Below are 13,805 nucleotides of genomic sequence, written 5' to 3'. Positions count from 1 at the left end.
CTAGGTCTCGCACTCTCTCTGCCAGGTTTCCAAAGTGCAATGTCCCCAGTGCTCCCGGGACACAGCTGGTAGGAACCGACGGGCCTTACCAAGTGAATGCCTTGGTCTCCGGCCAGTAGGCATTCCCAGGGACAGGGAACACCAAGACCCGCACCTGGTCACCTGAGGAAAGAGAAGGGACTACACAGGATGGAGCTGAGCTGGGTGTGGAGTGGTCCTGAGGGTCTTGGTGAGTGTGTAGGGGACCAGCATGAGCCAGGCCACAGAGAAGGACAACCAGAAGATGGTCTGGGAAAAGTGGATCCAGGAGGGTTCAAAGCTGGCCAGAGAGTGGGGTGGGACAGGCTGGGAAGTCCTGAGGTCTGAAGATTGGCCCTGGCAGGCAGAAACCAGGTGAGGTAGGCAGTTACCTGCATCCTGGGGTCAGATGCATTCTTAGCCCAGAGCAGGCACTGAGGTTTCTGGCTCTAGCTGTGACCTCAGTCCGGGGAAAAGCCCCTACCCCAACAGGACCACCTGCTCCCCAGACTACTTCAGATACTGAACCCAAGCTGGGGTAGGAAGATAGACTGAAACCTAGGGTAATCCCGACGAAGTCCCTGGTTCCCTCCATCCATGGGGCTGAAGGGGAGTTACAGCCTGAACCCCCATGCTAGCTCCCAAGCTAACACTGAGCCCTCAGTGTCCACAGGGAGATACAGTCAGCACACTTCCCATGTGGGAAAACGGGCTTGGAGAAGTGCAAGAGCCCTGCCCAGTGCCCCCAGGTCCAGACCAGGGCTCCACGCCCACAGTGTTTTCTTGTCCCTGTGCCCAGAGGGCAGCAGCTGCTCTGACCAACAGACCCGAGCCTGGCAACTTTCACCAGCTTTGGAAGCCCAGGAGGGTGGCCCATGTCCACAGATGCACTTGGCAGTGAAGCGTGCCCAGAGGGACAGGCAGTTGAGTCACGCCTCCTCCACTAGATTGTGAGGGCCTCAAAGGAGACAAGGATCTGCCTGAGAAAGCCCTCGAGACATCTGAGGAAGCTGGGGGCGGACGGTGAGCAACCTGGGGCGCTTTCCCTCTGGATGCATCCGCAGTGCCTGAAATGAAGCTCAGACTGAGCTCAGTTGTGCAGGTCACTGAGGCATGGAGAGGTCACAGGTACCAAGCGCAGTAGTCTGGATTCAATGCCAACAGCATGACTGGGAAGTCTCTGCCTTATCCCTACACCACCCGCCTCTCAGAGTTGCCCTTGCAGGCTCATCGGATGCCCAGGACAGTGCCCTCCCCTGCACCACACCCAGCCAGGACCAAGGAAGCGTGGGGAGCCTCAGAGCACCCCTGGGTATTCCAGCCTAATTCTGGCATCCCTCGCCCTCATCACCCTTCCTGCTTCAACCTTGCCCCCTACACAGACCCTGGGCCACTTAACTTGGCACCAAACAGATGCCTCAATAAATCAGCCTGATCTTGAGCCAGAAGCAGTTTAACTCCCTGCTCAGCCTCTCCCTCTGGCCTTGTTCCATCCTGCATTCAGCCAGTGGCTCACAAATGAGCCTGCGTCAGGGCTGAAGAACTGGTGTTCGTTAATAGGAAACCTCAGGGTCATTAATCGGTGTTTATTTCCCCAGATGCACACCTCGAAGTTGACAGATGCTGCTGTTCCTACCAGCCCAGGCAGAGGAGGGGTTGGTTAACTTGCCTGCTCTCTGCAGGGCTGGGTTGCAGCCTTGCCTCGGTGGCTGCCTAGAGTGGGGTGAGGGAGATGAGGAGGTCACCTTTGCACATGTCAAATTCCTCCCTCCCCCCCTCAACCAATTCCTTCCTGCCTCTTCTCCCATGGCTTCCATTAAAGACCATGGAACCGAAATCAGACAAGCCTGAGTTAAGCCCCTGTTCTGTTTCTGGCTAGCTGTGTGATTTGGGCAAGCTATTTAATCTCTGAGCCTCAGTTTCTCCATCTTCAAACTCTAAGGCTGATGAGGAATAAGTTCCAGGGCCACGTGAAACGTGGCACATACTTAGAGTACAGCACTAGTCTGTAGGCACCCCCACCATGACACCCAAAACTGACCCCCTCAGTTATCCCCACTGCCACCCTCTAGTAGTCCAAGCCAGAAGTGTCATCTGGGACGCCTCTCTCCTCCTTACCCTCCAACTGTCACCAAGTCCTAGCAATTGTACATTTTTTTTTTTTAAAGATGAGGTTTCACCATGTTGCCCAGGCTGGTGGTCTTGAACTTCTGACCTCAGGTGATCCACCTTGGCCTCCCAAAGTGCTGGGATTACAGGTGTGAGCCACAGCACCCAGCCTCCTAAAGAGTAAATCTTAAGTCACCCTTTTGTTCAAAACCTTTCAGTGGCTTCCCGTTGCCCTTGTGACAAAGTAGTCTCAGTTTCAGACAGATTACAGAATCCTTCAGGACTCCGCCCACCTCTCCCACCTCCCTGCTGAGGCTGCAGCCTGCCCCGTCCCTGGGCACGTGATCTGCACATGTGCTCCTGTCTCTCCCTTCCCCACCTGCCCTGGGAGATTTCTGCCTCAGGACGTGGCTTTGGCTCCAGCTCCTCTGGAAAGTCTTTTCTGGCTCCCCACACTGGGCTAGGGCTTCTCCTCTAGGCTCCTCTGTCTCCTCCTGTTCTCTTTCTTGTCTGCAGAAGAGCCCTGGACCTAGTAGGCGCTCACACATGAATGCTGCAGGCCTCTCCTTTTTTTCTGAGACAGAGTTCCACTCTTGTCGACCAGGCTGGAGTGCAATGGCAAGATCTCAGCTCACTGCAACCTCTGCCTCTCAGGTTCAGGCAATTCTCCTGCCTTAGCTACTTACAGCTGGGGTTACAGGCACCCGCCACCATGCCCGCCTAATTTTTGTATTTTTAGTAGAGACAGGTTTTTATCATGTTAACCAGGCCGGTCTTGAACTTCTGACATCAATGAGCCACCGGCCTCAGCCTCCCAAAGTGCTGGGATTACAGGCATAAGCCACCACGCCCAGCCACGCCTCTTAAGAGGTTTGCACAAACAGGAAGGTGAGAGGGTTGTAGAATCCAAACCACCTTCCAACTAAGAAAAGTGCCTTTCCAGGTCTCCAGGCCTTCCTCAGGTGCAGCCCTACACTTGGCACAGGGCTCAGATCACGAGGGTTCTCTTAGGCCCTGGGGGACAGTGGCCAAGGATCCTTCAGCCTCTCCTCCAACCCTCTTGCCTGCCTTGGGCTCTACTGGACACACAGTTATCCATTATTATTACGACCATCTGCTCTTCCAAGTGTTTCATTAGCCCCCCGAAGCAAACCTCGGAGCCTCCAGAACCAAGCCCAAGCCCAGCAGCAGGCCATCCATCTTCCTGCCAAATCCACAACAAAAATACCTGGCCAGGCCTCGTTGGCTTTCAACACAGCTCACGGAGCAGCCTCTTTACGGGTGTCCTCACTTCCAAGAAGGGCCCAGGAGGACCCACCTGATCTGAGTCCTCTGCCAAGTCTAGGCCCCCATCCCAGCCTCTACACAGCAGTCCGGGGGCTTTCTGAACTGCATACCTGATAGGGCCCCTCCTCTCCTGAAAACCTTCAGCGGCATTGCCGTCTGCCTGAAGGATGAAGCTCCTGCCCTCCAGGCATCCTCTGCCCCAGCCTCCCCCTGCTTCCGCTGCCGGAGTCACTTACTGCCCTGCACGTCCCCTGCCTTGCACAGGCTGTCGCTCCACCTGGCAGGCCCCTCCCCACATTTCTCCAGAAAATCCACGTCAAATCTCACCTCTGGGCTGGGCGTGATGGCTCTCGCCTATAATCCCAGCACTTTGGGAGGTTGGGGCCGGTGGATTGCCTGAGGTCAGGAGTTCAAGACTGGTCTAGCTAACATGGTGAAACCCTGTCTCTACTAGAAAAAAAAAAAAAAGCCCGGTGTGGTGACGTGCACCTGTAATCCCAGCTACTAGGGAGGATGAGGCAGGGAATTGCTTGAACTAGGGAGGTGGAGGTTGCAGTGAGCAGAGATTGCGCCACTGCACACCAGCCTGGGCAACAGAGCAAGACTGTCTCAAAAAAATTAAAAATAGTCACCTCTGGGGGTCCTGCTGGGATTGCTCAGAAGGCAGGAGCTGCTTCCTCTGTGGCCTTTCTGAATTGCTTGTGTCCTGTCTCAGCACTGTCCTTTTTTATTTTGTATCTGGCTCTCCAGCCAGACTGAGAGCTGCTGGAAGGCAGTGACCATGTTGGACTCATGCCATCACTGATCCCAAAGCCTCACTTAGGATGGGTGCTCAGGGAAGAAGGAAGGGAAGGGTCATGGGTTCTGGCCCCTACGTCCTCATGTATCAAGTGTCAGTTACATGCCTACTATGTGCGGGCCTGGACTGTCCCTATTGGTTGGTGGGTTTTTTTGTTTTGAGACAGGGTCTCACTTTGTCACTCAGCCTGCTGAGATCTTGGCTCATGCCACTGCATTCCAGCCTAGGCAGCAAAGCAAGACCTTGTCTCTAAAAATAGTATTTATTAAGCAGGTACTGTATGTCTCACACATGCTACATTCTTTGTCAAAACAGCTTTGCAAAGTAAATATGATTAACCTCATTTTTTTTTTTTTTTTTTTTTTTTTTAGAGATAGGGTCTTCTTTGTCACCCAGGCTGGAGTACAGTGGTGTGATTTCAGCTCACCGCAACCTCCACCCCCGTCCCCCAGTTCAAGCAATTCTCCTGTCTCAGCCTCCAGAGTAGCTCGGATTACAGGCACCTGCCACCATGCCCGGCTAAGTTTTGTATTTTTTGGAGAGATGGGGTTTCACCACGTTGGCCAGGCTGGTCTTGAACTCCTGACCTCAGTTGATCCGCCCGTTTCGTGCCTCCCAAAGTCCTGGGATTACAAGTGTGAGCCACCGAGCCCAGCCTTTTTCTATTCAGTGTCTTTTTTCTCCACCTCTGGGGCATCTCCTCTCAGCTTCCATGGTTTTTCTTGGTTCTGATTCTTTTCAAAAACTGTATCTCCCCACACCTGACTGGGTGCCCTGAAAACCTCAGACCTCTTCCTTAACAGACTTCCGTTCCAGGACTCAGGCCAGCCAGTCCAGACGGACTTCCCCTGGGCATAAAGTCATGGGTGCATTCTCTGCTCCGAACGCCTTTTGTTATTCCATTTGGTGCCCCTGGCTCAGAACTGAGCCATGCCTGGCCTCCAGCTGGCCTCCCAGTGCCTCCTTCCCTCCCTAGCCCCACACACAGCTGTGGAAGTCTGTGGTGGTCAAAACCCAATAATTAACCAAGAAATTGATTTCAGATCAATGATTTCAGATCCACCCACCCTCCCACCTGCCTCTAATGTTGTTAGCTTCTAGGCTGAGGCCTGAGACCCTGTAATCTCAGCTACTCTGGAGGCTGAGCTAAGAGAATTGCTTGAACGGGGGCGGGGCGGGGGCAGAGGTTGCAGTGAGCTGAGATCATGCCACACTCCAGCCTGGGCAACAGAGAAGACTCCCTCTCTTAAAAAAAAAAAATGGGTTGGGAGGCCGAGGCGGGTGGATCACGAGGTCGGCAGATCAAGACCAACCTGGTCAACATGGTGAAACCCCGTCTCTACTTAAAATTACAAAAAATTAGCTGGGCATGGTGGCGCGTGCCTGTAATCCCAGCTACTCAGGAGGCTGAGGCAGGAGAATTGCCTGAACCCAAGGGGCGGAGGTTGCGGTGAGCCGAGATCGCGCCATTGCACTCCAGCCTGGGTAACAAGAGCGAAACTCCGTCTCAAAAAAAAAAAAAAAAAAAAATGGGGCTCATCATATTTACTTTGCAAAGCTGTTTTGACAACGAAGGTAGCACGTGTGGTTTCACTTAAACATCAGCCAAATTACTTGTTTTTAAATTACCTAGGACTGGACTTGGAACCAAGAAGGGGGTGGGTAAGAGGTGGTGGAGGAAGCAGGGCCTAGAAGTTGTCACCCAGTTGGAAGGATGGGCAGAGGGACTGCCAGGCTGGCTACAGGCAGGGTCTGCGGGCTGTGCTATTTTGACACCCAGGGGTGTCCACGGAGCTGGTGCTCCACCATGGAGCGGGGACAAGTCGCTCCACTCAACGCTCCTCAAAGAGCTGGTGGCGTTGCCCCATCCCTGGCCTGGTGGCCTCCCGCCCTTGGAGAAGGGAAGTGAGACAGACGGACACCAGTAGAGTCCAGGCGGCAGTGTTTATTCCGGCCCTCGGGCAGCCTCTCCGTCGCGGGCGGGTCCCTCCCTGGACTCCGGACCCCAGACGCCGCCCGCCAGCAGCCTTCCGCGAGCCCGGGCATCTCCGGAGCAGCCGACTGGGCCCGAGGACACGGGGCGGACGCGACGGAGGGTGCGGCGGGCGCGGTGGCGGCGTCGGCGGCCGCACGGCCACAGGCGGCGGAAGCGCGCGCGGAAGTGGCGCGAGGCGAGCGCGTAGACGAGCGGGTTGAGGCAGGAGTTGGCGTAGGCCAGGCAGTGCGAGGCCAGGCGGCAGGCGTAGGTGGCCGGGCTGAAGGCGAAGCGGCCGTACCAGAAGCACAGGATGAGCGCGTGGTGCGGGCCCCAGCAGAGCGCGTAGAGCGCGGCCACCGCCAGCATGGCACGCCCCGCGCGGCCCGTCGCCCTCCGCCGCGCCTCGGCCGCCGCCGCACCCGCGGGTCCCACGGCGGCCCACAGGAAGCGCAGTGTGCGCCCGTAGGCCAGACTCACCACGGTCACAGGCAGCAGGTAGCCGGCGACGAAGGTGGCCACGTCCAGGGCGCGACGGCGTGCGTCCTCCCAGGCTGGCACGCAGAGCTCCAGCGCGCCGTAGCGCACAGTGCCGTAGTAGCTGAGGTAGGGCGCAGAGAAGAGCGCCGCCAGGAGCCACACCAGTCCCACCGCGGCGCGGGCGTTGCGTGGCGTACGTAGGGCCCGCGAGCGCAGCGGATGCCGCACGGCCAAGTACCTGCGGGGGGCGCCGGGTGAGCGCGGCGGCCGTGCGCCCTCCCGCCCGGGCCCACGCCACGCCTAGCGCCCGGAGCCTGTGGCCAGGTGCGCTTCCTATCAACCGTGGGGGAGGTGGCGGGGATTAAGGGTGTGAACGGACAGGTGCTTAGAGCAGTACCTGGCACCTAGCAAGGGCCAGATCCCGGTGAGGTGTTATTTCTAGAATTATTTTATGGATGCATCAAATGAGGCCCAGAGAGAAGTGAGTTGCCCAAGATCATCAGCTAGGGAGTGAGTCTGGATTTGACCCCAAGTTTCAAGCGGTGGAAGCAAATGTGCGCACAGCTGGACCAGGTGTGGGCAGCTAGAATATAGCTGGGCCGGGGGCGGGGGTGGAGAGGGAGGTGGCTCATGCCTGTAATCCCAGCACTTGGAACGCTGAGGCAGTCCGATCACCTGAGATCAGGAGTTCGAGAGCAGCCTGGCCAACATGGCGAAACCTCATCTCTACTAAAAATACAAAAAAATTAGCCAGGCGTGGTGGCAGGCGCCTGTGATCCCAGTTATTCAGGAGGCTGAGGCAGGAGAATCACTTGCACCCTGGAGGCAGAGGTTGCGGTGGGCCAAGATGACGCCACTGCACTCCAGCCTGGGCAACAAGCGCAAAATTCCGTCTCAGAAAACAAAAACTGATGAACGAATTCGTGAGCTGCTTTTGCCATTCATTTCACGCTTACAGAGTACTTGCTATGTGCCAGACCCTGGACTCCCACTTGAGACTCAGAGACATCCTCTGGAAGCTCACAGTGGAGGAAGGGGAGGGCAGAACATTCCCCTCAAGCATGCTCTGGGGCAGGTGCCCAGAGGCTGTTTTTGAGAGGCCAGGGAGCTTTTCTTCCCTCCCTCCCACGTCCCTTTCTGGTCCCCCACTCTCTCCTTCCTAAGGCCAATGAGGATCTGTTCAGGTCATCCCCCCCAACCCCCCGCAGCTGGGTCCAGCCAGGCCCCAGGCACAGCGCACCTGTCCACTGAGACAGCAGCCAGCGTGAAACTGCTGGCGTACATGGTGAGGTAGATGAGCAGGTGCACAGCCTTGCAGACGAGGGCCCCAAAGAGCCAGGCATCCAGTGTGTAGATGGCGGCCTGGAAGGGCACGCAGCACAGGATGAAGCAGAGGTCAGCCACCGCCAGGTTGAGGATGAACAGATCCGTGGTGCTGCCGGGCTCTTGCCAGGCACTCGGGCCAGGCTGCAGGAGCACGGCCAGCACCAGCCCATTGCCCACTGTGCCCAGCAGGAAGATTAGGGCAAAGACCACAGGCACTGCCATGGCACCCACGCTCCTGGGGCTGTCCAGCGAAATGTTCTGGGCATCAGGCATCTCTCCTCATCAGACAGGCACCTGGGGAAGAGAAGCTGGGGTCCTCAGGCAAGAGCCCCCAATCCTGGTTGCTTGACCCTGGGGTCCAGCTCCCCCTACCTGGGTCTGTTCAGGTCTTCTTTGCTGGAAGCTCATGGGAGGTGAAGGAGGGGAGGGCAGAGCCAAAGTCATCACTGAGTCCCACTGTGTGAGCAAGCTCATGGTGTTCAAGGGGTGGGAGTTCCAAAAGAACACCCCTAGACTCCTGCCTGGAGGGCTGCCTAGGTATTTGAGGGACACTTTCAACCCACGAGGCTGGCTGAGGCACAAGCCGAGTAGGATGAAGACATGGCGACAGGGGAGAGGCCAACCCCAGAAGCTGGTATATTTCCTTCTCAATGGGGATCTGAAGTTCAGGGGAGACCCTGGGACATGGGTTTAGGGTTTTCTCTGGCTATAGGCTGTAGTTTCAGCAAAACATGGTAACATCCCTGAGTCATTGGAGACTCCAGTATAGTGAGATCAACACAATGGCAAAACTGGGAAGAGCACGTAGGTCACTGCTCCCTCTCTACACATAGGGACATCGAGGCTCAGAGAGGGGACATGGGAGGCTAATATCACATTCGGAATGGCAGCTCTGGGGCTGTTGCCACCCTGGCATCTCACCTCCTAATCTAGAGTGCTCATCTGAGAACCTAGAACAGGTGGTTCCTCTGACAACCTGTGCGTGTGCGTGGATGTGTGTGTGCACACCACACCCATGCTCACCCCGTTCCACTCTACAGCCCACGTCTCCTACTACCTGTGGATCTCCTGGCAGGCTTGGGACCACTGGGGTGATGTGCCAAATTAGGGGGAAGGGGGGATAGGCAGGGAGGAGGCAAGAAAGGCAATGTCTGCCCCCACCCCAGCACCCAGCATGCAGTAGGTCCCCGAAGCCCAGGATGGGCAATACCCACCTCCACCCTGGGCAGTGGGCTTGATCCTGGGTGGAACGGCCAGGCTGGGTGGGCCTTCTGGTTCAGCAGCTGCCCCTTGGTGCCTGCCTGCTGGTACTGGTCTGCCTTCTACTTCTCCCCCTTCGCCTTTAAGGCCCCTCCTCTCCTCTGCCCCCTCTGCTGAGCTGGAGTTGGCCACTTCCTCCTCAGTCTCTGATTTCCCCCAGGTGGCAGGCTTTTCTGCCTGGCTCTTCTCTGCCTCTCTGCGTTGCTGCTGCCTTTTCCTCTCTCTGCAGCCTGTAACCCATTGATCTCGCTCTCTGCGATTTGCTTTGTAGTTAACCCCTCTCTGGCCAGGGCCCAGCCAGTCCCTGGCACGCCCACCTCCTGTGGCCCAGCCTGATGACTCCACCCCCTATCCCTGCCCCTCCTTGCTTCAATTCATGTTTAGAAAGGGTTTCTAGGCTGGGCATGGTGGCTCACACCTGTAATCCCAGCACTTTGAGAGGCTGAGGCAGGCAGATCACTTGAGGCCAGGAATTCGAGACCAGCCTGGCCAACATGGTGAAACCTCTTCTCTACTAAAAATACAAAACAGCTGGGCGTGGTGGCAGGCACCTGTAATCCCAGCTACTCTGGAGGCTGAGGCAGGAGAATCGCTTGAACCTGTAAGGCAGAGGTTGAAATGAGCCAAGATGGTGCCACTGCACTCCAGCCTGGGTGACAGAGTGAGACTGTCTCAAAAAAAAAAAGAGACGGGTGTAGTGGTTTATGAATGTGATCCCAGCACTTTGGGAGGCTGAGGTGGGTGGATCATGAGGTCAGGAGTTCAAGCCCAGCCTAGCCAAGATGGTGAAATCCCATCTCTACTAAAATACAAAGATTAGGCTGGGCACAGTGGTTCATGTCTGTAATCCCAGCACTTTGGGAGGTCAAGGTGGGTGGATCACCTGGGGTCAGGAGTTTGAGACCATCCTGACCAACGTGGAGAAACCCCGTCTCTATTAAAAATACAAAAAATTAGCTGGGCATGGTGGCGCGTGCCTGTAATCCCAGCTACTCAGGAGGCTGAGGCAGGAGAATTGCCTGAACCCAGGAGGCGGAGGTTTTGGTGAGCCGAGATCGCGCCATTGCACTCCAGCCTGGGTAACAAGAGCGAAACTCCGTCTCAAAATAATAATAATAATAAAATACAAATACAAAATTAGCCAGGCATGGTGGCGCATGCCTGTAATCCCAGCTACTTGGGAGGCTGAGGCAGGAGAATCTCTTGAGAGGAGAATCACCCAGGAGGTGGAGGTTGCAGTGAGCTGAGATCGAACCACTGCACTCTAGCCTGGGCAACAGAGGGAGGCTCTGTCTCAAAAAAAAAAAAAAAAAAAAAAGAAAGAAAAGAAGGATTCCTGGTCTTGGACTGGGTTTTCCTGGAGTGGGAAACCAGAACTTTGGTCTCCTTTTGGCAGACTCCAGGTAGGACCCCTCCCTCCAGGCCTGCAAATCCTGAGATCCGTCTCCAGAAGCTCTTTCCAGAGCCTTTGTCCAGCTGGAGCCCAGATGATTTAAATACCTGTCCAAAAAGTCTGGCTTTGCCTCATAGCAGTGGGCAGCTACTAAGGTTCTAGAGCAGGGACATGACCTGTACAATTTTTGGGGGGGGCAATGGCTCGTGCCTGTAATCCCAGAACTTTGGGAGGCCCAGGCGGGCAGATCATCTGAGGTCAGGGGTTGGAGACCAGACTGACCAACATGGCAAAGTCTGCCTCTACTAAAAATACAAAAATTAGCTGGGCATGGTGGCACACACCTGTAATCCCAGCTACTTGGGAGGCTGAGGCACGAGCATCCCTTGAACCCAGGAGGTGGAGGTTGCAGTGAGTAGACATCGCTTGCACTCTAGCCTGGGCAACAGAGCCAGACTCTGTCTCATAAAAACAACAACAACACATGGTGAAACCCCGTCTCTACTAAAAATACAAACAAATTAGCTGGGCATGGTGGCGCGTGCCTGTAATCCCAGCTACTCGGGAGGCTGAGGCAGGAGAATTGCCTGAACCCAGGAGGCGGAGGTAGCGATGAGCCAAGATCGCGCCATTGCACTCCAGCCTGGGCAACAAGAGCGAAACTCCATCTCAAAACAACAACAACAACAACAACAAACAAAACAGTCTACTATGGCCTGGGGTGAAAAGGACGGACAGGGGGAGGGACCTGATGAGTCTAGGCAAGAGTCAAAGACGTGATTAAGTCTTGGTGAATGACTGTCATGGAGTTCTGGCCTGAACTGCGTGGAGAAGGAGGGGCCACATGGCCAAATGCCTCCACAGGGTTAGGGAGGCTAGCACTTGGGGAGCAAGGTACACTGGATTCAGCAATGAGAAGGCTGCTGGTAACTGGACAGGTGTATTGAGGGCAAAAGGCAGTCTAGTTAAGGAAGGGAGGGGAGAGATAGAGGGACTGAGCAGTGTGTTTAGAAGCTGGGGGTGGGGAGCATCAAGGGGAAGTAAGGGGAGAGAAGACAGTGTGAGGGACACTGATGGAGCCAGGACTCACATTCCAGGCTGGAGGAGCTAGGGTAGATGCTCAGAACTAGCTGCTCCAGGCTGTGCGCGGTGGCTCATGCCTGTAAGGCCTGCACTTTGGGTGGCTGAGGCGGGCAGATCACTTGAGGTTAGGAGTTCAAGACCAGCGTGGCCCACATAGTGGAACCCCATTTGTACTAAAAACTAGCCAGGTATGGTGGTGGATGCCTGTAATCCCAGCGACTCAGGAGGCTGAGCCAGGAGAATGGCTTGAACCCAGGAGGCAGAAGTTGCAGTGAGCTGAGATTGCACCCCTGCACTGCAGCCACAGCCTAGGGGATAGAGTGATACCCAGTCTGAAAAAATTTTTTAAAAAAGTTCCTTGCAGGTCCCATGTTTTTCGCAAGGGCTCAGAGGTTCCTCTCTAAAGCCCAATGTCACCCACTTCAGGTGCAGAAAATCCTCGATTTTTGGAAGCAGAGACTAATGGAAACTATTAGGAATTTGATCTTGACTTGCAAGCTGAATTCAGAACCTTCAGAATTGAATTGCCTCAGCCCCCCAAGTAGCTGGTATGACAGGAGTGCACCACCACGCCTGGCTAATTTTTATAGAGATGGGGTTTCACCATGTGGGCCAGGCTGGCTGGTCTTCAACTTCAGACCTCAGAAATGAATTGCCCTCTGTGTTCTGCCCCCCCAGTCTGTTGGCTTCGGATTGAATATAATTCAGAATTGAATCGCACAACTGAATTGTAGGCTTTTTTTTTTTTTTGAGACGAAGTCTGGCCTTCTTTCCCAGGCTGGAGTGCAGTGGCTCGATCTTGGCTCATTGCAACCTCTGCCTCCCAGGTTCAAGTGATTCTCCTGCCTCAGCCTCCCGAGTAGCTGGGAGTAGCTGGGAGTAGCTGGGATCAGAGGTGCCTGCCACCGCACGCAGCTAATTTTTTGTTTTAGTAGAGACGGGGTTTCACCATATTGGCCAGACTGGTCTTGAACTCCTGACCTTAGGTGATCCACCTGCCTCAGCCTCCCGAAGTTCTGGGATTAAAGGCTTGAGCCACTGCACGCGGCCATAGACTCTTATGATCCCTGAATAAGGACACTCAGCTTGGTGGGATTTTAGAACCTTGACAGAGCTGCAATCGCCCGTAGACTCCCAGAGGCCTGGATGAACGTGCATGCTTAAACCCTGGAACGGGCTGGAAAGCACCTGAGATTCACGATACTTTGGCCTCTTGGCCCTTGGGATCTCCACAAGGTCCTTCTTGGCCTAGAGCGAAGAGCTCCCAGCAGCAGCAAGGCTAAGTTGATATGAGAGCGGAGGTGGAGGGAAGGAGAAAGGACCAAGCGACCATAAAGAGCGTCGTTGTGGGATAGACAGGCAATCATGGCCCTAGACCTTGGCTGCGCCCGGTGCCATCTCCTCTATCCACTCCTACTGCTGCTGCTGACTAGCTGCGGCCCTGAACCTCGTGCGCGATGCAGGGAGCAAGGACATTGCGCCCTTGGAGTGGTGCCCAAAGCCTGTAATTCTGCAGGACGCAGACTTGCAGCCGATCCACGCCCGGCCGTCCTGCCCCGCGCAGCCCCTCAGCTTTGTCGTGGGCGGGCAGGCCGAAACACGTGCACCCAGAGCTGCTGCAGCGCCTCCTACGGACCTCTCCTGGATGACTACAGAGGAAGCGCGGCGACAGACCCGGGCTGGTGCAGCAGGACACGCCGAGCCGCGGGCTGGCCGACGGCATGGAGAGCTACCGCAGCCAGCTGCCCCGGGGGTCGCCGCGCTGCCCCTGCCAGCCCTGCCAGTCCCGCAGCGCAACGCCAGCGGCGGCTCCCGGTAGCCGCAGGAGGCGACGACGCACGTTCTGCGCCGTCTGGACTTCGCCTCGTGCCGCCTCACGTCGGTCTGGGTAGGCCTGGGCCCTCTGTTCTGGCCCCGCTGAATGCGCCACACGTCAGCCCGTGGCGCTCAGCATGACCCGCTGGCTTGCGCAGACCACGCTCATCAAGCTGCTGGCTTGGCATTACTGGTTGAATGCCAGGCTGCGCACATCCCCTGCAGCAGAGCGCCTGGCGCCACGTGCCCTACCCGGTGGT

The 13,805-nt window shown here is 56.1% G+C and overlaps 1 protein-coding gene across 1 annotated transcript; it reads right to left on the bottom strand.

Moving 5' to 3' along the window:
* Positions 1-5,737: 5,737 nt before the first annotated feature.
* Positions 5,738-9,488, bottom strand: GALR3 (galanin receptor 3). The gene is made up of 3 exons (XM_017963622.5): positions 9,209-9,488; positions 7,909-8,288; positions 5,738-6,906 (listed from the first exon to the last, which is right to left on the bottom strand). Exons 2-3 carry the CDS (start codon positions 8,265-8,267, stop codon positions 6,159-6,161), a joined length of 1,107 nt encoding a protein of 368 aa, XP_017819111.3. The 5' UTR covers positions 8,268-8,288; positions 9,209-9,488; the 3' UTR covers positions 5,738-6,158.
* Between the last annotated feature and the right edge of the window lie 4,317 nt (positions 9,489-13,805).

This window comes from Callithrix jacchus, chromosome 1 (assembly GCF_049354715.1).
Source record: "Callithrix jacchus isolate 240 chromosome 1, calJac240_pri, whole genome shotgun sequence".
Lineage (NCBI taxonomy): Eukaryota > Metazoa > Chordata > Mammalia > Primates > Cebidae > Callithrix > Callithrix jacchus.
Note: the sequence above shows the minus strand (reverse complement) of the source record. Positions and strands in the feature narration are given on the sequence as shown.

Bases quoted from the DNA above. Each gene is read 5' to 3' on its own strand.
- GALR3 (XM_017963622.5), bottom strand. From the start codon at position 8,267: ATGCCTGATGCCCAGAACATTTCGCTGGACAGCCCCAGGAGCGTGGGT. The intron at 6,907-7,908 runs GTGCGCTGTGCC...CGCCCCCCGCAG, and splicing joins GCTGCTGTCTCAGTGGACAG to GTACTTGGCCGTGCGGCATC.